Source organism: Herpailurus yagouaroundi, unplaced genomic scaffold (assembly GCF_014898765.1).
Source record: "Herpailurus yagouaroundi ecotype Mexico unplaced genomic scaffold, PumYag 187, whole genome shotgun sequence".
NCBI lineage: Eukaryota > Metazoa > Chordata > Mammalia > Carnivora > Felidae > Herpailurus > Herpailurus yagouaroundi.
In genome coordinates, this window is record NW_024412418.1 from 17,417,253 (window position 1) to 17,440,457 (window position 23,205).

A 23,205-nucleotide genomic window follows, 5' to 3' on the forward strand; every position below is an offset into this window, starting at 1 on the left:
CATGTGTGGAATGACCTCACCCACGGTGGTTTCCAGGGTTTGGATGGGAACCAGTTTCTGGCTATTTCACCACCTTAGGAGAAGAAGGGTGAGGTGTTACTGCAGGGGCACCCGGTCAGCACTGCATCTACTGAGAGGCCCTGCCCAGCCATGCAATCTTTTCTGAAACTAATGAGATCAGCAGCTTTTGACGAAACCATGAGTCATCCCTATTGGTGAGGATTTCCAGGAGCCTGAGGAGCGGCTTGAAGGGCAGGCTTCACCAGATGTGCTCCCTTCCCCTAATGTCGAGCACGGCCTCCGGCCCATTACCAACGGTCACAAGGTCACCGACAGCCAAAAACACTCCTGGGCTTCAGGTAAGGACCTGTAAAATTAATGCGATCCCAATTAAAACGCCAGTTGGATTGTTTTTCAGGAACTTGATGTTCTAACATTTACATTGGCTCACGACTTACCAAACCATCATTGATTTTAAGACATATCGGAAGACCAATAATAAAAATGTGTGGTATTGGTTTAGAAACAGATCAGGCCATGGAAGAGAAGTTAATGTCTGATAAAGACAAATAATAGATGACAGACTCATCGTCAGATTCATAGACAAAGACACTTGTTTAATAAGTGGCATTGAGAAACTGCAAAACAGATTATTGTGGGAAGAAAACTGAAGGTAGATACCTCTCTAACTCCGCAAACAAGGGTAGATTCCAGAGGGACTGAAAAACCAAATGTGACCAGTAAAACTATAAAAGAAATAGAAAAATATGCAGAATATCTTTGTAAACTAAAAGTTAGAGAATGATGGAAGGATGGCAGGCAATAAAACGTCCAGAGTACAGATGCTATGGGGTGGGGGGGGGAAAGATGGATTGACTATAACAAAATTTCGAATTATTGTTCATAGAAGGACGCCATGAACAAAAATAATAGTAAGTGACAGAACTTAGAGTCTCGGAAACCAATATCTAAAATTTTCAAGGAAATTCAATAAAAGACAAGAGCCCTAATAAAAAAAAAAATAATAGGCCAAGGGTATTAAAAGGCAATTTACAGAAGAGGAAACATAAAACGTTCCTTAGTATTTGAAAGACTCAACATTATTAGTGACCAGAGAAAGCAATTCAAGGCAAGATATCACTTTACTTCAAATACTTATTCCCAAAGAATCGGGACATAATGGCAAGACTGGACAACGGCGGTCTTGGTGAGGCCCAGAGCTCCCTTTGCGCTCTGTGCCATTTCTCCAGCAATTCCATTCCTAGGTATATATCTCAGACGAATTCTTTTCCCAGGCCCGTAAGAGCCCAGGTATGATAATGTTCACTGCAGTGTGATTGCAGTGGTGGTAAAGCCTTGGAGACAACCAACACATCCATGAGTAGAAGAGGAGAGGAGGTCAGCCGACTGCCCCTGGGGCATTGTGTAGCAATGAGAGGCAATGGATTACGTGTAAATACGGTACCATGGAGAGGCTTTTTAAAAATGTTTTACCCAGGATTACAAGGGGAAAAAAGCAAAAAATAGAATGAGATATACAATTTATATAACATCAAAAACATACCCACAAAAACATACAGTTGAGGAATGTACATTTAGAAGAGACTTAGAGGTGCCTGGGTGGCTCAGTTGGTTAGGCGGAAGACTTCGGCTCAGGTTATGATCTCGCGGTTCGTGGGTTCGAGCCCTGCATTCAGCTCTGTGCTGACAGCTCAGAGCCTGGAGCTTGCTTCACATTCTATGTCTCCCTCTCTCTCTCTCTCTCTCTCTGCCCTCCTCTGTTCTCAGTCTGTCTCTGTCTCTCTCGAAAATAAATAAATATTAAAAATATAAATAAATAAATAAAACCAAAAAAGACCTAAATGTGTACCACAGCAACAAACACATTGAATGGAGTAGAATGGTTGCCCATAAAAGTGGAAATGAAAATAAAACATTAATGGCACAGTTTATTCTGGAAATCTGAGCACACACTCCATGAGGCATCACATCACAGATGCGTATATAGGCATTGGTGGACATGCATTAAGGGCTCTGCCTTCACCGCCATTTTTATCAGCGCTTTGCACTATGCATTGATAACTGAGGGACAGAAAGAGGAACATATTTATTGTATATAATACCAAGAAGCCATCTGTTATGTATATCTGCCTATGTTTCTAGATTTTAAGATGACCCTGTAGAAGAATAAAGTACTGGGGGAAGAAAGGAACACTTCCCTTCTGCCCTTTCTTCCCCCTTCCCTCAAATCCCTCCCCTGTCATCGTTGAGACACTAAAATAACAGGCCTGCTCAGGGGACAATCCGGGGACAATCGAGTCAATCATTTCGCCCACCTGATAGAATCGTATAAAGTCGTGGCAATTATGTTGAAGGAGAGGAGGAAGACAGAGCACTACAGAGGACATTGATGCACCTCGTCTAGGAAAACGAGTTCACAATCCAGCTCCGTTTCCCCCCAGTGAGTTGTTTTGCTGGTATCCTAGAGATTTGTCTCATCTGCTTTGCAAGTGGCATTTAATTTAACAAATTCCACGCCTCTACTAACCCTTCGGGAGTTCAGGATGATCATGGCTGACAACGGCAGGTCACACTCGAATAAAAACATATAATAAAATATTTTCTCCAAATTGTTTGGGTGAGGGTGTAGAGATTTATAGAGGTATAGTGAGTAATCCTGGCATAATACAACTAAATTTCATCTATGCTAATTGATTGCAAAGTGCTCCATTATTTTATGTTTCATTAAGTAAGAAAAAACGCTGTCGATTAAACTATGACATAATGGCATCCTTTAAAAAAAAAAGACAACAATATGTGCTCAGCAGCCTGGCAAGCCAGGCTTTATATCCCAGCTCTTTCGGGTCCAACTGTGTGCCTGTGAACAAATGAACTAACCTCTCTAAGCTTCAGTGTCGGCTTTTGTAATAGGAACACAGTAATCGTACCCACTAAACAGGATTTATGTGGGGATTAAAGGCGACTGTGAATGCTAAGTGTCCAGCATTCTATCCAGCACATGCTTGCCCTCGATACTTAAAATATATATTAGCAACTTCAGGATTAACAAAAGGTGTGTAATAACGTGGAATGTTCTCATGGTCTAAGGATAATAAAGAACCGAGATACAAAATTACTATTATTTAATCTCAACTGTCTTCAAAAGAAGTAAGGCATGGAAGAAATGCCACAAAGAAACAGACCAAAATGTTCACACGTTATTAACATATGTAACACATATTTGGGGCACACCTATGGATTATTCTTTTCTCTTTTCTGATTTTTCTGGTTTCCTAACTTCTCTATAATAGTCGTTTTAATGGAGAAAAAATATTTGATTATTTTTTGATTTACTCCTAGATGCTTCTTTCACACTTGAAAGCTTCTTTTCACACATCTGCCAGTGAATGCATAAACAAACGTACCTATTGTGAAGCCAAAAAATGTGCCTACAAAGCCTCTGTCCTAGGACGTCTCATTCCAGGCACAGAAGGCCACTGCTAATCAAGCACGGCCTCCTGTGATTCTTCCCCTGAATCCTCCCGGAGATTATAATCCTTCCCAGTACAATCATCCAGCTCTCTCTTTCTAGTCAACTAAAATAGTACAGTGGGTGAAGTGTATCTGTGGTCTCATGTGTCATTCTTCCCCGGGATATTTACACGTTAACTACAAGCATATTTCATTACTAGATCAGAACTTCAGGCGAAAGCCAAAAAAACCCCAGGTGGAATTTTAGGTGCCCAATATTTGGGAGGGGAGATTTGGAAAGAAGAGCTTTTCAATCCCAAGAACTTCATTTTCCTTTACCAAAAGATGGCAGAAGTAATGGCAGAGTTCTGTGTCTTAAACCTACGACACAATTCCGGAGTTTCCTAAACGGTCATTATGTTGAATATTCTGCTACTTGTGCTGGTTCAGGCAATGTGTCCCAACCTTGATTTTGCCTCCAAGCGCCCATCCCTTTCTGTATTCCAGGCATCTGGCTCTTCGCAGGTTCTAAATCAGCTGGTTGTCTAATGCTCAATTTCTCTTGGCAAAGAGAAGACCTGTTTCTTTCCCAACAAAGACACGAATTCTCCTTGCTTTCAGGCTTTGCTCCTCACCTCTTCAGATCTACTCTACCAGGACGGCACAGTGCAGGTGATTTGCGCATAAACTAGTCCTCACAGCCATGTCTGCAGAACCAGCTTCCAGGAGACAGAACGGGTGGTCAGGGCCATGCCATGCCCAGGCTTTGGAAGTGACTGGTGGGTGAGTCATGCAGCTGTGTCACTGCGTTTGTTTACAGGGACCAAAGCTACATTTGTGTCCAAGCTCTTAGATCCAGAGAAGAAACAATCTCATGAAAAAAACAAAGGCTCCTATTACTCCAAATTACCTGTAAGAGAGCGACAGGCTACGTGCTGGGGGACGTGGGATAGCCCTTAAAACTCCATTGAAATTCAGCTGCAGGGTTTCGTTTCCAGTATAGTGGATGGTTCACAAGGAGATGTTTCCCTATGAAAAGGTTGAAGCAACGGGGAGACTTTTGTCCTTCTCTATCCCCGGAGTGGGGATGGGAAGCAGTTTCAGGATAGCCTTTGGAGTTGTTGGTTGGTATGGCGGAAGGAACATATGACTTGGTTTAAGAAAACCTGCATTCAAGGGGCACTTGGGTGGCTCAGTCGGTTAAGCGTCCAACTTCGGCTCAGGTCATGATCTCGCTGTTCGTGAGTTCAAGCCCCACGTCAGGCTCTGTGCTCACAGCTCAGAGCCTGGAGTCCACTTCGCATTCCGTATGTGTCTCTCTCTGCCCTTCCGCCCAGGTCATACTCTTTCTCTCTCTCAAAAATAAATAAACATTAACATACTAAAAAAAAAAAAAAAAAATGAAAACCTGCCTTCAAGTTCCACTTCTGTCACCTAATGACAGTATGATCTTGGGTGAGTCTTAATTCCCCCTGAGCCTCAGTTTTATCATCTGGAAAATGGTGACCACAATGATAGGGTGTTGATAGGAACGACTGAGATATGGATCTCCTGGCATGCAATACATGCTCAGTGAACATTTCATTCCTTATCCAGTTTTGTGAGCTATGGAAACTAGGGCTTGGAGAGATGCTGCAATTTGCCAAGGGTCTCCCACATCAATGGTGAATGATACACATTGTCCTTCATCTGGGAGGTGGGAGAATTGGGATTCGAGTCCAGTTAGCTTTCTGATTTCAAATCTTATTTTCCGAAAATTCTTTTTGCCTTCCTGTCTGTCAATGCCAGCTGGTGAGGACTTGGTTGGAACTGAGGCTAAGGAGGGGCCAAGAGGGGAGAAATCCTAATAGGATGAGCCCGGGAGCTCCGTGGCAGTGTGGCCCGCCCCAGCCGGACAGCCAGGTGGAGGCAGCACATGGGAAGGGACAGCTAGGACCATGGTGCGTGGGAGTTCGCCGCAGTCATCTGGTGCTGCTGACCCAACACCATGTCACTAGAAAGCAATAACCATATAATGACAGCTCCCACTAACTGATTGCTTCTCAGGTAGCCAGTCACAGGCCAAGTACTCCTACCTCACACAGTTACCATAAAGATACGATAATGTAAACTGTCTAAAACACTTAGCAGAGCTTGTGGCATACAGTAAGTGCTCAATAAATGGTAGTTGCTGACACGATACACAAGGTCTCGTTTCATCTTTGCAACAACTTGAAGCGATTATTACTACTTCTCTCTCTGTTTTACTAGCGAGGGTACGAAGGCTTAGGGGGACAAAAGAACGTGGCCACTGTCAAACAGCTGAAAGGAAATCGGGACTCAAACTAGGTATGTTGAGTTCAAAGCCTGCACTTTCAGCCTTTAGGATATGCTGGCTGTCAGCCTGCTAGTGGAAGTTGTGACCTGCTAAATAGTTTCAGTTTAACGTTGTCCAGGGTTCCCCTTTCCCATGAGACCTGAGCCCTGAAACTGAGCATAGCAGGAGGGCATAGAGGCTGCATTGAGCCAAAGGAGGTCTGGCTTCATACTCTCCATTGCCAGGAGCCTGAGACTGAAGAACCGATGGCTGAGAAGGAAGGAACTGGAGTGGGTTTTTGTAGTAGGGACCTTAGAGGTTACTTAATTGTTAAGGTCAATGGAGCCAGTTGTTCCAGGTGGACTTGGTTTGCTTTGGAAAGCTTTGCTCAAATGAAATTTTATAGAAAGGCCCAAAGTGTAAAGTCAGCAAAAGTACAACCGGTCTGTTGAAAATGAGTGGAAGGCCCAGAGCCTCACCTCCTCCAAGGAGCCCTGATATAGTCACCTCATAATTCAAGATGGCGGCCATGCAGCTGGTGACTAAAGAACTATGCCGTCGGTATGTGGATAGAGACACTATGGGCAGTGGAAAGTGCACGGGGCCCTGAAGTCCCTGGTTCATATCTCATCTCTGCCCTTTCTGACGTGTGTGGTTTGGGCAAAGGAAATAATCTTTCGGAGCATATTTCCTCCTGTGTAAAACGGAGCTCTGATCCAACCCAAGAAGGTCGGTGAGGGAGAAAATGCAGTAATAGATGAAAATGGCCTCAGACAGTAAACCACACGCAGAACAAGAGGAACAACTATTAGGTCTCCAGTCTGAATTTTAGTTTTGGTTTGTTTTGGTGGTTTGTTTTGTTTTGTCTTGTGAAAAGAAGAAGACATTTTTAACGGTTAAAATGAATAAAGAAAACATATCCTAAAACCAGCATACATAATCACCACGGCTGAGAAATGCACATCCTTGCTTTCATTCAACATTTACCTTGTTCCTAGAAGTGGGTGGTATTGACATGGAATAAACACTGTGACTATTACCTTGCCCTGGAGGAGCTTATAGTCATGTGTATGTATAATTGTACACACACACACACACACACACACAGGAAATTTTCAAACTCTTTTCAGTGTGGCAAATTATGACAACACAACAGCTTGGAGTCCTAGACTCTGAGAATCCCTGTCCTGGTTCTTGTTGAAGCAAGAGAAACACCAGAGGCTTCTCATATAGCTCAGGCTTTGCTAAGATCTTAACAGGCCTGTGTTTTTCCTTCATCTGGTTTGACCCTGGGATTTATTATCAACCTCTGCCTTGATTTTGCCCACAGCCTGGTATAACGGGGTGACCTGAAAAGCCCTTTTTCTTTCCCACAAGTGCTTCTTCCACCCTAGCCTACCTTCTGGAAAGAAACATGAAGATAAGAATGGAATAATCTTAAAATAATTTAGGAGCTCAAACATAAGCTTTCTTCATTAATGTGTTGACATTGAATGTAATGAAAAGAAGCCTGTAGGTAAGTAAGCATTCCCATAGCTTCTGGATGTATAATAAGCTCAGGATTATTTTCTCTTAAGGAAAACAGGCCCAGTCACTGCAGTGGAGAAGGACCAACCCAAGTCAAGGGACCCATAGTCTAACCAGCTTGCCCCATCTGCCTGAAACCAGGGGAAATACCATGATCGAGAAGCAAAAGATGACTCATTGGAAAGAAAGAGGCAAGTGTAGGATCTTGGGAAAGTTACTTACTACACTGAACTTAGGATGAGAAACCAAATACAGTTGCATTAAATTATTCCACAAATATTAGTAAGCACAGATAAGGTGTATATTAGTATCCATTGCCGCATTATTCTAAAACTCAGCATCTTAAAATAAGAAGCGTTTATCTTCTCACACAGTTTCTGAGGACCAGGACTAAGAGCTGCTGAGTTGGGTAGATCTGGCTCATAATCTGAAATCCTGACTGGGGCCAAAGGATTCACTTCCAAGGTCCTTGAGGTGGCCATTGTCTGGAGACCTTAGTTCCTCACCATGTGGGCCTCTCTGTGAAGCTGCTCATGACATGGCGGCTGACTCCTTTTAGGCTAACTAATCTGAAAGAGAAAGAAAGAGAATGCCCAAGATGGAAGGCTTGATGTCTTCTGTAGTCTAACGTGAGAAGTGACATGCCGTTACTCTGCCATCGTCTATTGCTTCCACAGACCAAACCTGGTACGTCGGTGGAGCAGAATATGCAAAGATGTGAATCCTGGGGAGTAGGGATCACTGGGACGCCATCTTAGAGACTGGTTACCACCAGGTGATACAATCCTCAATGCCTTTTCCCTTAGGCAGTGAACCAGACTATTAACCCTCCTAATTTAGACGCTGTAGAATTCTAAGACTTTTTCGTCTTGACCAAGAAATTTTTTGCCACTGTTCATCCAACAAGAGCGGAAAGGTAAAGATTTTAGATGAAATCTTGTGACATTGCAAGTATCCCTTTCGTTTGGTCAGTGGTCACTCTGTGTCCGGCAATGTGCAGACTTGGTACAGATTATCACTGGGCTCCAAGCACACTCAAGATCAAGGAGTTTTGTGTTCCCAGAGACAGAGGAAAGGACTGAATGGTCTTATCAGGTCCCTTCCAGACTAGGATGGTTTTGCTTCTTCCCAAAGAGCTCCTTTTAGTATTCATTTTACTGTAGGTTTGCCGGTAGCTAATTGTATTTATTTTTCTTGGTGTGAAAAGTCATTATTTGGTCTTAACATTTGAAAGATGTTTTTGATGGGTACACAATTTTAATTGGGAATTTTTTTCAGAACTTTATAGAAGTTATTCCATTGTCTTCTGGCTTCCATTATTTCTTTAGAAAAGTCACATACCTAATTTTTTTCTCTGCTTACTTTTAAGGTTTTCGCTTTGTCTCTTGTCTTTGTTTTTAGAGTGTAGCAATGAAAGCCTGAGTGTGGTTTTCTTCTGTTTCTGTTTCTTTCTTCTCAGAGTTCACAGGAATCGCTGAACAGCTGGGTTTCGTCCATTTTGGAAAATTCTTGCCTGTTACCTCTTCAATGTTGCTTTGGCTCACTTTCTCTTCTCACACTCTGCCACTCCAATTATACAGTTTTTAGGCCTATTTACTGCATCCATATATATTTTCTTTTGTCTAGTTTTTTCTAGGTTTTCATTATTTGGTCCTTGTAATGTATTGAAATATGTGTAAAAAACTGTCGAGATTTTGAATGGTGTTATCTTTCTCCTGAAAAGCTTTACTCTTTCTTTTGTGAGCCAGATTAGGGACTATCAACTTCCACCAATCAAGTACTAAGCTCATGTGAAGTAGATTTGCAATTGTGGCAAGGATTTATCACTTTGAGTTTATCTCTACCTTCTGGAATTCCTAATAAAAACCTCAGGTGTTTATGGAAGATTTTTCTAACCTTTTTGGCCCTGAATCCTAATCCTTGTTTTTTTGGCATTATGACACTAACAACATTTCATTCTGCTTTTCAGAGCCTAGGTCTCTTGCCATAAACAGTTTCAGAGTTTGGCATGTCATGAGGGGTGAGGAATCTGATGGAATGTTGTGATCAGTTCTCTAGCCTTCTCTTCCCGTTGTTATTCTGATTCCTTAAGCATCTGCTTTTTGTCTCACCAGCCCCACAAGACTTTCAAAACCTCTGTAGTTTCTCTGCTTCTTGGCTGCCTCCTACCTGGGCTTTTTGCCTCAAATCCAAAATTGAAAAATGACTTGAGATTAAAAAGTCACTCAAATTGTCAACTCACCTTGCATGATTCCCTCTTTCTTGGGATTTTTCCCCTCAAGTCCTGGTTGCCTTCAGGTCTTCCAACCTTTCTAGTCCTTCTGATGGGAGCTACTGAATTATGGTTGAAAGTAGAAGCCTATGGTGTTATTAAAAATTTGAAGAGTTGGACCATAATTTTATTTTTATCAAGGGTAAGGATAGAAATATGCAGCTAGAGTTTGATTTGTAGGTCTAGTGGGAAGATTTTGAAGATGTTAATGCCCAGTGATGGCATGACTGGAGCTGCATATTATCTAGAGTTTCCTGACAGAGCGTATGCGATCAAATAGAGGTGAGAGAGGCAGAAAATTAAGAAACTGGCAATTTTTCCCCACTTTGTGTCCCTGCCTGAGAAATGACTCAATCTTTTAGACTCCTGTTCCTTGCTCTAGAAAAATCAGAAAAAGGTGTTCTTCCTGCAACAGTGAGCTTATGGGTGACATCCCCTCACAGAAGTGATAAAAGGTAGTTGAGGGATAAAAATAAAGCCTTTGAAGCCAGATTGACTTTAGTTTAAACACTATCTCTGCCACTAACTAATTGTATGAATTTGGTAAGTTCACAACATTTCTTTTTTTTTTAATTTTTTAAACGTTTATTCATTTTTGAAAGACAGAGAGAGACAGAGCACAAGCAGGGGTGAGGCAGAGAGAGAGGGGGACACAGAATCCGAAGCAGACTCCAGGCTCCGAGCTGTCAGCACAGAGCCTGACGTGGGGCTCGAACTCACGAACCGTGAGATCATGACCTGAGCCGAAGTCAGACGTTCGACCGACTGAGCCACCCGGGCACCCTAGTTCGCAACATTTCTGAACCTCATTTTTTAATCTGTACAATGAGAATACTAATAGCACATAGAGTCGTTTTATAGATGAAATGGAATTTCAGGATCGTGATTGAGCCAGGATTCAGACTCAAGCAATCTGACTCTGGAGCCAAGTGTTTAAGTACTACAGTATATTGCCTCTCTAAGAATCAGAGATTGTTGTTGAGTTTCCCCAAGTCAAACATTTCCAAAGGCAATATTTTCCATTGCACAGGTGAATTTGGAGGCAGTAGAGATCCCTGCATGGTCACCCACGTCCTGCAGTTGTCCTGGCTCACAGTTTCAACCAGCTCAGAGATCACTGGCTCCAAAGTTGGACTCTTTCAGGAGGTTGCAAAAGAGGACTTTGACCCGTAGATAGAAAACTACAGTCAGAATTTCCGATAAAAAGTTGTCACCTTCATTAGTATGAGTTGAGGTTTCTCTTACTCAGGATTCTGTCTGTACTTGTCCCAGGACTGGACTGTAACCAATGCCTTAAAATATTCCACAAGAGAATGAAATGAGCTTCATCTAATTGCCCGGATGATTCCTTTCCCCAATTTCCCCATTCCCCCACCAAGATCTTCTTGTCTCCTTTGCATTTTCCCAGCACCAGGTAAGACCTTCCTATGAAGAAATAACTTATACTGTGACAGGCAAGTTGTCACTCCAAGGTTCTACTCCTCTTTAACCAGAATAAGGATGCTTGTAACCGGAGGAAAAAACTAAACTCTCAAAGACTAAGTCACGTGCTGTCTGTTCTCTGGCCTCTTAAGCTTTGTTGATGTCATTGCCTATACAGGAATACTCTTTCCACTAACCCTTATCAGCAGCTACCTTCACAATTGCGTTAACTAGTACTCTTCATTTTATAGTTAATAGAAAACTCAGAAATCTAAAATAGGGACTTGTGGTTCTTGTAACTGAAGCCCGGTGGTCGGAGGGCTTCAGTTGCAACCTGATCCAGGGTACATGATGTCATCAGGGGTCCAGTGCAGTTCTCTGAAATTTGGCTTTCTCTGCCCCTCCTCAGTGTACTGACTTTATCCTCAGGCTAACTTCCCCAGTGGAAGCAAAAAGAAAAAGAAAAAGAAAGTTGCATTGGTTCTATCATTCACATCCTCACGTCACACAATCCCGAGGAAGAGATTTCTAGGTCTTCACTTTCCCAGAAAAAAAGTGAGCTGAGACTCATTCTGAGTACACCAGCCTAGGTCATAAAGATAACCCTCATCAAGGATAGAGAATGCTCTGATTTGCTCAGCCTGGGTCATGTGCTCCGTACCTGGAGTTCAAGTAAGAGCTAGTTTCCTCAGAACTATGTGGATTCCCTAGAACTACTAGAGAGAAGAATGTTTTCACAGGAGGGACCTACTAGAAAGAGAGAAGAAGGTAGACACAGGAGGAATCAATGGGAACCCATTACATTATGAATCCGGACCTCTGAGAAGTGAATCCAAAGAAAGAAAGAAATACAAAATGAAGAAGCAAGGTGGAAGGTCTGGTGGCAAACACTTAACACATTGAAATTTATATCTGAGACTAAACAACTTTGGAAGCTGGGTTTTGGTTTTATCAAAAATAATAAAAGTATTGAATCCTCATATTTTCATATTTTCAATGGGACTCAGCAAATGAGGCGGTGGAGTATGAGGGACAGCACATGTTAATTTTATCATCTTTCAGAACAAGGAGTCAGCCAATAGTGTCTTAAGTGGAAACATGTACCCTCAGAAAGCATAATCACCCCAATGTCAATATTCTTTATTGTCATGAACTTAGAAGTTTCTGGTTTGAACTAATATGTTTCATATTAAGGAAACATTTATTTGAATTCAGAGATCCCTTCCATTTCTTTTTCTTCAAGTTGAGTTCAAGTCAAATTGAATGGTATGTTTTCATTGTTAAGCAGTATTTAAGGTCACGGTTTTATAAAATTCTTTCTGTCTACACACCCATTTTTTACTGAGTAGCTAATACATTAATATGGTTCAGATATAAGGTTTTACACTGAAATCTTGCTTTCACCCGTATTCTCCACCACCTTAGTTCCAGCTCTCAATCTGTCTTTCTATTTATTTTTTATTTTTTTATTAACTTGTTTTACTTTTCATTTTTTTAGATTTATATCCAAATTAGGTAGCATTTGGTGCAACAATGATTTCGGAGTAGATTCCTTAGTGCCCCTTACCCATTTAGCCCATCCCGCCTCCCACAACCCCTCCAGTAACCCTCAGTTTGTTCTCCATATTTATGAGTCTCTTCTGTTTTGTCCCCCTCCCTGTTTTTATATTATTTTTGTTTCCCTTCCCTTATGTTCATCTGTCTTGTCTCTTAAAGTCCTCCTATGAGTGAAGTCATACGATTTTTGTCTTTCTCCGACTAATTTCACTTAGCGTAATACCCTCCAGTTCGAAGGGGCACATGCACCCCCATGTTTCTAGCAGCGCTATCAACAATAGCCAAAGTATGGAAAGAGCCCAAATGTCCATCAATGGATGAATGGATAAGGAAGATGTGGTGTATATATCCATCTATCTTTTTATTATGCTAGAGACCTGGAATGGTGTCTACCAAATACATACACTGGTTATTTTGAGTGTTGGAATTTGAGGTATGTTTTTAACTTTCTGACTATTTATATATATAAACTAATGATTAGACACTTTTTAAAGTTGTCATATTAAAAATGAAAACGCTGTCTCTCCTCCAATGGCCAGTTAAATCCCACTCTTGTAAAGGTTTTGCAGGTGGTTGGGACCAGAAATTACCTTTCTCTTCTCTATCACTCTGTATTCCTTATTTGGCACCACTCAACTCACACAGCACACACATATTCTCTGAGACCAGCACTGTCTGTGGACGTAGAACGTCTGCCTCACGCAGCAGCTCCTTGGGAGTCCAATCTGTTGTTCCACCATTAGCATTACTGGGACCCATCAGCTCGAGGAAAGGTAGTATCTCTTGTAGGTTTTGAATTTCAGACTATACTCAACGCCTCGGGGTCCTGTTTATTTTTGCACTTTTGGCAAATTTTACTTCCTGCTTCTGAGCAAGCCTACTCAAAGAAGGGACTTAACTCAGCAGTTGAAAGCTCAGGCAGTGCTTCCCTTAGTAGCTCAGGAATTTATGTGATAGAAACATCATTGCTTGCGGGATGGGTTCATGTCCTAATTCTGCCATTTGGCAAATGGTCGAATCCTTCTGATCCTCAGTTTCCTCATCCAAAGGGAAAGACGGTAATAACGATATTACCTACCTCACAGGATTAAATGAGATCATAAAAGCACAGTGTATGGGACTCTGCCCAGCATAGTAAGCGCTAAATAAATATATGCCATCACTGTCGTGCATGAGCCATTTCCCCAGGGAGCAGTCTCACCAGGCGAAGACACAGTTCTTGGATCCAGAAGGATGGCTTCTGCTGAAACTGGCTGCATGAGTCCAGGGCTCCCGACTCTGCTGCTTTGTCACCGGCCGCCTCCTACTTCCACAGTCCCACAGAACCGCCAGAGACACCTCCGTATTTACTTTAGCAACCCAACTCATCCATTTAAATAAAATTTGGACTAGACTCAAATTTATTTTCATAAATTCCTGGAACTTTCTATTTGGAAACGACTCTGGAGATGATCTAGTCCAACCAGCCAATTAATAAAGGAAGAAGCCAAAGCAAGAGAGTTTAAGACACTTCCTGAAGGGCCATGGCTGGTCGGTGGTGGAGCCATGACCAGAACCCAGGTCTCACCTTCCTGCATTTTCCCATCTTTGATTACACTACAGTGTAATACCTGGTTATTTGGCTGTCTCCCCCGTAAAGCATAAGCTCCAGCTTAGAACTCCTGCTTGTTTATGAGGAAGCTGAGCTTCAAAGGGAGAGGTTAAGTCAATTGGCCAAGGTCATCTAGCTTGTAGGGGAAGGTATGAGATTTGGAACGGGGGTTGTTCTGACTCAAAAGCCTATGCTTTTTACTCTGTTAACCTGTTTTCCAGTCCCCGTGACTCAACGATGTCTCCTTCTTAAAGAAAACGTGGACATTGATGGAGACAATACAGCAAAGTAGAACCGGAAGTGAAGTGGGCTTTCACACGAATCTGCGATGTGAACTTGGACCACTTGATTTTGCCTTTAGTCAATCTGGTGCCGTGCCTGGTACCTTGGCTGGAATCGTCACGGAGTTGGAAACAAGTGAAGTATTTTTTCTTCTTCACCATGCTGCCACATCCTTTACTGCTTGCTTTCCCTCTCATGGGAAACCTCAATGGAAAGTCCAACATGGACCCAGAATCCTGTGTATTCCCATTCAGGTCAGACGTGTCCTCAGGTCAAACTTAAGAGATCACCTCTGTTTTCACAGCTTTGGCAGGGATCACCGACTCCATCAAGTGTGAATACACTGTTTGTTTTCCTTCTTCTCTTTCTATTTGCCATTGGAAAAGTCCATTAATGCTGAATGACATGACTAAACAGTCAAGGGGAGAACAGTTGATGTGTTAATAACTCTTAGGTAAATACCATTTGTTATTGTCACCAGTGAGGCTTTCAAAGAGGTGGCTCCATTCCTGGTCCAGGACTGTCGTCTTGTCAGCCCTCGATCTTTCAGCAACCTGGAAAGACAGGTTTGGAGTGGGAAGGAGTCCTAAAGGGACTGGTGAGCAAGAGGAAGGAAAGGTATGGGAAAGAAATGAAGACTCTGAAAGACACACAGAGAGTAGGAGAGAGGAAGGCACACACACGCACACACACACACACACACACACACACAGTGAAGCTTAGGAAAGAAGTCAAAAAGCTGATGATTAATTGGATCTTTTACTAGATTCTATACTGTCCCGTGCTCCTTCCTCAGTGATGCCAGGAACCTCTGAATTTCTGGTGTCTTAGCAGCTCTAACTTGGTCTCCTCTGCTATTCCACTAATGTCTAGGATGTGTGGTTCTCCCTCCCAGATCTGGCTGGACTCTGGAAGGAAGATGATGTTGGCCAGATTCAAAAAATCAGCATAAGAAAGTTGTCTGGCATCGCCATGGAGGCAGAGGAAAAGGAGCTTCCTTGAGGACGTCTCCGTGTTGGGGACGAAAGATCCCTGTGATTAGGAGACCCCAGGACCCGTGGGTGTAAGGATTCATGAATGGGAAAACAGGAAAACTGGCTTCCCCTCCTCGTTACAAGCTTGCATGACCTTGGGTCTGTGCATTATGCTCTCTGTGTTCTTAGTATGGGATTTTGCAGCAAATATCTTCCAGCTCTGAGTGTAGGTAGGAATGGAGACGTTTTGAACTGAAATCTGCATGACCAGACGTAGCCATCCACATGAAGCTCAAAAATGCATTTTAGGTAGCGGGAAGAGCTAAAGCAAACTCCCCGGGGCAGCAATGAGTTTGACGCTGACCCTCAAGAAAGCATTTTCAGCGACTTTATGTGACCAGACGCCAGGTCATGCTAGTTCATAGAAGAGAATTTACTTATAAGGACATAGCGAGCTGATGGGTAAACTAATGATTCAAGAAGTTAGTCCTGAAAAAAAGAAGGAAATGGTGTTAGTGTCATTTGTAGCAGACAAATGACAAATGGCTGGTGTGCCAGCAGACAAATGGCTGGCGTGCCAGCCATTCCTGTTTAAGGATCTTTCATTTCCCTGCCCATTTCAGTGATCTTCCCTCAACGCCCGTATTCTCAACCAGAAAGCCACATCCTTGGAACACTCATACGAATGACTGTAGGGTATGTGTGGGGTTTGGAGATAAGAATAATAAAATCTTCCCACTCAAAAGCTCCACTGACAGCATTTAACTTGTTTGCACTCGCAGGTACTGTCACCACTCCAGCAACTGCAGAGATATTTGCTTTGGATCTTTATTTTTATTGTTCTCTACCATTCAGGGTCACCTTTAGTTTCTAAGGCTCAACGGATCTTATTTCACCCTGGGTTAGATTTGCTCGCCACCCTTTCCACCTCTACCCGCTCCTCCTAGCGTCAGATTCTAGAGCACCGCTGTCCAGTAGATCTTTCGCTGATTACGAAACTATTATTCCACATCTGCACTGTCCAGGGACCGTAGCCACTAGCCACGTGTGGCTGGGCAGCACTTGGGATGTGGGTCATGTGCTTGAGGAACTAAGCTTTCACTTTATGTCATTTTAGCTAGTTGAAACTGAAATAACCACATGTGGCCAGCGCTTATAGTTTGGGACAGATAGTTCTAAAGAGTTGACATTCATGAGGGTTCACAGTTCTCAAAGAGGACTCTCACTCTTTGGCAACCAGCAAGTTCTCTGTGATTGCTGAGAAATGCATCGATGCAAATAAAATAATGCCCAGGGCAGGGAGGGAATTTTTTTCTCAATGAGAAAACAATAGAATATATTCAGAGTGGGTCAAACGTGATGTGCATGAATATTATCAGCATACTACTTTGGCCCAAACATGAAAACACCGCTTCTTCTAAGTCAGAGAAGTAATCTTTACATATTATCACGTTCCTGGGCATCTAAGGGTGCTGTTTTCATCAAGACTTCTTTGATGAAAAGGGTCCATTTTATTTTATTTTTCAAATTACAAAGACTGTAATACTTTATTCAAGAATTTATTCTTTAAAATGTAGTTTATCGTCAAATTGGCTAATACACAGTGGGTAAAGTGTGCTCTTGGTTTTTGGGGTAGATTCCCATGGTTCATCGATTCCATACAACACCCAGTGCTCATCCCAACAAGTGCCCTCCTCAGCGCCCATCACCCACTTTCCCCTCTCCTCCAACCCCCATCAACCCTCAGTTTGTTCTCCATATTTAAGAGTCTCTTACGGTTTGCTTCCCTCCCTCTCTGTAACTATTTTTTTTCCCCTTCCCTTTCCCTTTGGTTTTCTGTTCAGTTCCTTGAGACCCACATATGAGTGAAAACATATGATATCCGTCTTTCTCTGACTGACTTATTTCACTCAGTATGATACCTTCCAGTTCCATCCGTGTTTCTACACATGGCAGGATTTCATTCTTTCTCATTGCCAAGTAGTATTCCGTTGTATGGATATACCACATCTTTATCCATTCACCCGTTGATGGATATGTTTGGGAAATTGTTAACCCTTTTCCCCGCCTTATAGATTTACAGTGTGCACTGTCATAATAAAGATTCTAACAACTCCTACCGCAAATAAGTCTGTAGGACATTGCTTAACACGGTATTACTCCAACATATTTAACCACAAAACTGTGTGTGCGGGTGTTGTGTAACGGTAGGATCCTGACGAACTAGAGAACATTACAGCTTTACGGCTTATTACTAGCTGTGTGGCCTTAAGAAAGTCATGGAACCATTATGATTTTCATTTCCTTCCTTTGAAAACTAGAGATCATACCTATGTATCAGGGACTTACAGGAGGATGAAATGTAATAATGTATATACAGAACATATCGTAGATCTTCTCCAAATGGTCAGATATTCGTTTCATGTTATTGTTTACAGAGTTAAACCAAATGGCTGAGGCTTTCTGGTCCCCAGGAGAAACTTGTTAGGAACCTCTAGAGTTCACTTACTGGCTTGAAGTATTTGTAAGTATTGTCCTGGAAGCCCGGATGTGTGATCTTTTCTGCCTCCCTTTGTTCATCCTTCAGGAAGAATGTGTGCTCAGCATTGAGTGCCTCCCTGCAATTCATTCTCAACACGACACCCAGAGGGGTTCTTTTAACCCAGAAGTGGGAACATGTCACTTCTCTATAGCTCCCCACCTCGCTCGAAAGAAAAACTGGAACTTTCATAACATCCTCCAAGTTCTACGTCATGTAACCTGCCAGTGCCTATTTGACATCATTTCCTACTATTGCTTATTTGGCTCTGGCAAAAAGTCTTCCTTGCTGCTCCTTGAACATGTCAGGAACGTATGTCAGGAACCGCAGGAACTTTGCACTTGCTGGTCCCTTCTGTAAGGTATCATTCCTCCAGTTACGTGCATCACTCCTTCCATCTTGCAGGTCTTCGCTGAAATGTGAGCTAAACTTACATACATCCCTACACACACCCCAGCATCTTCCACTCCTTTTTGCTCTACATTTCTTTACTACACATCTAATATTTGCCTGTTAGTATTTTGTTTCTTGTCTGTTTCCATTCCATGAAACATGAACTTCATGAGAGTAGAGATTTTGTCCCTTTCATTCTCTACGATAGATTAGTGTCTAGGATAGTGCCTGGCACATCATAGATGCTCAATAAATGCGTATTAAATTAAATATATGCAAGAATTACACGCATTTTGTTGCTATGGACTAAGTGCATTTCCTCTAAGCCCAGTTTTGGATGGCTCCTTGAAGCATGAAACACACAATTACAGGCTGGTCTTGGGTTTTTATTAGTGTTTTCTGGGACCCATCAAACAAAAAACAATACTTTGAAAAATATAATTCTTTCATAAAACAAAAATACCCAGTGTTAATTTCACATAAAGGGCAAGATTTCTGATTAAAAAAAAAAAAATAGCGGCAGTAGGATTGTTTTTCCCCAACTGTCAGCCCAGAAGCCAAATGGGAAGAAAAGCAAGAATTATGCAGATACCTACAGAAAGATCAATCCCAATTAAGCTAACTGTGAGGGCTTATACATTTCAGGGGCTTATCAGGCACAGTCTTGGTGGGGTTTTACCAAGTGCTATCTTAATCCAGAAATGGAATCCTGAGGACCAAAGCTGAAGTTAAGTCAGCTCTGATATCATCGTTGTTGTGCTGTCCGTTTTTTCACACAGTATGTGTCCACGCAATAGGGTCCTATGGAACATCTGGTACATTTTGTCTAATTAAAGAAGCTCCTCATGTATATGGCTCCCTGTGCACTTAGTAGGCACTCAACAGTAACTATAGAAGAATAACATAATTGCCTTTCCCTCTCACTATTTTACCTTCTCCTATATTTTATACATTTGAAAAACAGCACACTTGCACAATGAAAGTCTAACATGCATGACTAACCTTATCAAAAGATCCCTCAGCATTTTTCAAAAAGACAAAATATATATATATATATATATATTTATATATAAACCAACCCCCATATACTAAAATTCAGAACTGGTTTACACTTAAATAGCAATTTACATCGTATAAACACATTCATAATCTTCATTGGTTAAAACAGGTCAAAGGTCCATTACTGGCTTCTTGTACTAAATAAGGCTCACAGCTCCTAATCAGGCAACAGAATTCTCCTCTGATGTATGTTGGCTTGTGGAACCAAACAACTTGTCTGTTTGGTTTCATTTCAGCACAAGGAGGAAGGCAAAGTAAAAAGTCTCACAGTAGAATGTTCATCTAATAGATAACATGTCCTTGAAGTTGTGGCCATTGTGCTCCTATTCCAGTGAAGAAACGATTCACATCCCAATTATGGATATGGAGACATCTTCCAGAAGACATTCGCTCATTAAGTCAACAAATGTTTGCTGAGGACCTATCTCATGCTAGGTGCTGGGAAATATGGGTAAGATATAGTCCCTGCCCTCAAAGAGCTTACAGTCTAGAAAGACAAGGACTTTAAGGAAGGACCGGCATGTTCAAAGGAAAACTCATCACCTGGGTCTGCCCTGGTCAGAAGGCAAGTTCAAGAAGCCGCAGGTGTAGGTCTCTGGGATCCAAGGCCTAGCTCAAATTTCATCAAGTCAAATATCCAGGAGTCTCAGATTATCTAAATCTGGCCAAGTCTCAGCAACACATTTCCTGCCTCGGATTCCCATGAAAATGACAAATTAGAGCCCAAGCCTTGAGAATTCAAGAGACCAGGTGTGATAACCATGTAAGCATCCAACACAGATAAGCGTCTTGAGTGAGAAGCTATGAGTCCCCAAGAGAAGGTGGGGGGGGGGGGGGGGAAGGTGCTTCACCCGATGCTGGCTTCTCTCTGGGATTTTGCTCTCCCTTGCAACACTGTGGTGGGAAGTATTCCGTTCACACCCTAAGTTGGCATGGCCCAATTGCCATGAGTTCTCCAAGTCACGAACAACACATAGAAAATGCATCAACTCAAGCCAAGACAATAGAGAGATATGCTAAGAACTTAATACTCCAGCCTATTTAAGCAGGAACCAGGTGCCAAGAAACTGTCACTTTCGGCAAATAACACAATCTGTTAATTATCTGCAGAACTGTTCCAGTCGGTACTCCCCAGATTTACTTACTACCTACCAGAAAGTGCTCTTGACGGAGACGGTGCAGAAAGAGCCAAGGCCAATTTGGAGGAGTGTGAGAAACGTACAGGTTTGGGGAAGGGTGAACTCCGGGAAGGATCTAGCCACTTTAGGTGAAGAGCAGGCAAAGCCAGGGGGGAAAAGGCAGAGAGCACGTGAGCAGATGCCCCTAATGACGCCGCATGGTTCAGATGCACGCAGATGTGCAAAAATGCATGCGTTTACACCAATTCAGATATTTGGATGTTTAATTCATTCCATGTGAAAAGTGCTAAAATGCTGGAAAGGCCTCACACTTCTTTCACTTCACTTGGAAAAGCACCTTGTGGTTTTTTACGCAGGCATGTTTCAGGTCTGTGCTGCTCGTTGTTATTTCCCTCAGTTTCCTCAGTAACTGTTATTTGACAACGTACGTGCAGGTGACCGAGGCAGGCGGAAATAAAAATGGACTTGGTTGTAACTTCAGAAGATCTCCCTAAGCCGGGCCTCCAAGGTCACCGTCCATAACGGCTCTCATTATAATCAGGACAAATTCTTAATTCTTACTTCCTACCTTCTGAATACATTACAAACACTTCACAACCTTCGACTATGAATCACTCGCCTTCCCTGGGTGAGACACGGTGGTAGGTGGTCCATTAGCTGATGAAACCCATTGTCTTCACCCCCACGTTTTTGCTCAAGGTAGAGAGGCGAAAAGGGGGGGAGAAAGCCAAGGACACGGGAAACCAAAACGAAAAGGTGCAAAAGGGATCTGAGTGTTTAAAGTCACTTCCAAAGTGTCCCCAGGCTCACGTTCCTCCCAGACTGCAGGGCCCAGTGCTGAGTCTCCAGGAACCTCTCAACAATTCCACCGAAGAAATCCCCAACTTCTTACTAACCATAACTCCGGAGCTGAGCTCTCTGTTTCCCTTCCCTCTTCCTTTCTTTTCTGTCTTTCCTTTTCAAAGCAAACAAAAATATCCCTCTGGACACGAATCTAGGCGACGTATCATTCACTTCGGGATGAGTCGAGATGAGACAAGAAAGAGATTATCCAAAAGAGGAATGATGATAAGAATTAACATGTGCAAAGATTTTCCCTGGAACCCTCTCTCTTTCTCTCTCTCTCATTTCCTCCCTTCTTCTCTCTCTCTCTCTCTCTCTCTCTTTTCTCAGCATTTCCTTGTGCAATTTAATTTTTACTCCTTTTTCATTCTAGTGAAATGTCTTCTATTATAGTTCTTTGCTACATTACTATGTTTAGTTTGTCATCTGACTTTGGTTCTCATCTGGGGTTCTGAAAACTCCCTCTAGATGCCCCACTCCTGAATTCCCATCGTCCCTAACATTTTAAAAATTAAAAATTGGTTGACTTTGCAGTCTTGCTTTTACTTCACTCTAGGGACTAAAAGATCTACACATAGCTTTGTCCTGAGAGTAAATCACCACCTTCATCTTGACTGGTTACATCAGTGGTTCTCAGCCAAGGACAATTTTGCCCTGCAAGGGATACCTGGCAATTTCTGAAGATGTCACAACTTTGGGGATGGGAGCGCTATTGGCAATTAGTGGCTAAAGGTCGTGGCTACTGCTAAACATCCTACAATGCACAAAACAGCCCAATAACGCACAACAAAGAATTACTCAGGGGCTGTAGGGCTCCAAGAGCAAACTCATCACCACCTCCTTTTTCCCATTTATTTTGGAGCAATTGGGATAAAAACAACCAAGGCTAGACCCTCTCTTAAATATCTAGAAGTGAGCAGAGGTGGCAACTGAAGTTTCCACCACCCCCCGCGGCCGGCGGGGGGGGGGGCGGAGCAAGGGAGAGAGAGAAAAACAGACTTGGCATCAGGTAAATCATTCTTGAATGAGTAGAAAGCCCCCACCATTATTCTTCTCGCTGATTTAAGCATCGCAAGTCCTGTGATTATGCAGTGATTATAGTCCACTTGGATTTCAGAAGGCTTCATGCTCCACTCACCGGCTCCCAAAGCCCAGGTTAAACTTCCCAGCATCCTCTGGTTCATCCTGGCAATCTGAGACCTCGGGGTCCATGCTAACAACCACACCCACCTCTCTTGATGAGACCACGTGGATTCGTAAGCGCAGAAGACACATCACCTTTCCCTAATCATTTTGCACATAAAAACATTGAATGCCCTCTAATATTTTTTTTCTTTCTTTTAGCAGGAAGCACAAGGCTACCAATCCTGTCCTTCTTGCAGTGGAAAAGAACTTCAGTAGAGGCAAAAACAAATCACGGCCACATACAAGCCTCATATTTCACAGAAAACTGTGTACGTTTGTTCCCCATATAGGACATACTTCAAAGTAACAAAATAATTTTATCGACTGTAGTGTTCCTTCTTCCCATTAGAAGCGGATGCTGTTCCCCCTCATGGTACATAAATATCAGAGAAAAGTAGTCTTTGAAATACGCATGTGCAGGATTTCTTGGTTTGCTATTGTCTGGGGTATGTGTTGGCTTGAGTTCCAAGTGTTGGCAGATTCAGTTTTCATTTTCTCGCCATCCACGTGCGTTTTTCCCAAATTTATAGACCAGTCTTCGTCCATCTACACGCTCCAGAATTTCTCTCTTGTAGTAATATCTGTAACAAAGGACATCGCATGAGGTGGCTGGTCAGACCCAGACCGCCGAGGAAACAACCGGTCACGGTTGGGA

The 23,205-nt window shown here is 42.5% G+C and overlaps 1 protein-coding gene across 4 annotated transcripts in view; it reads right to left on the reverse strand.

Moving 5' to 3' along the window:
- Positions 1–19,366: 19,366 nt before the first annotated feature.
- Positions 19,367–23,205, reverse strand: part of EHF (ETS homologous factor) — a 40,416-nt gene continuing 36,577 nt past the window's right edge. For all 4 annotated transcript variants that reach the window (XM_040495472.1, XM_040495471.1, XM_040495470.1 and 1 more), the window contains exon 9: positions 19,367–23,131. In XM_040495472.1, the coding sequence (XP_040351406.1) occupies positions 23,032–23,131 (100 nt within the window). In that variant the 3' untranslated portion in view covers positions 19,367–23,031. The remainder of the gene's footprint in view (positions 23,132–23,205) is intronic.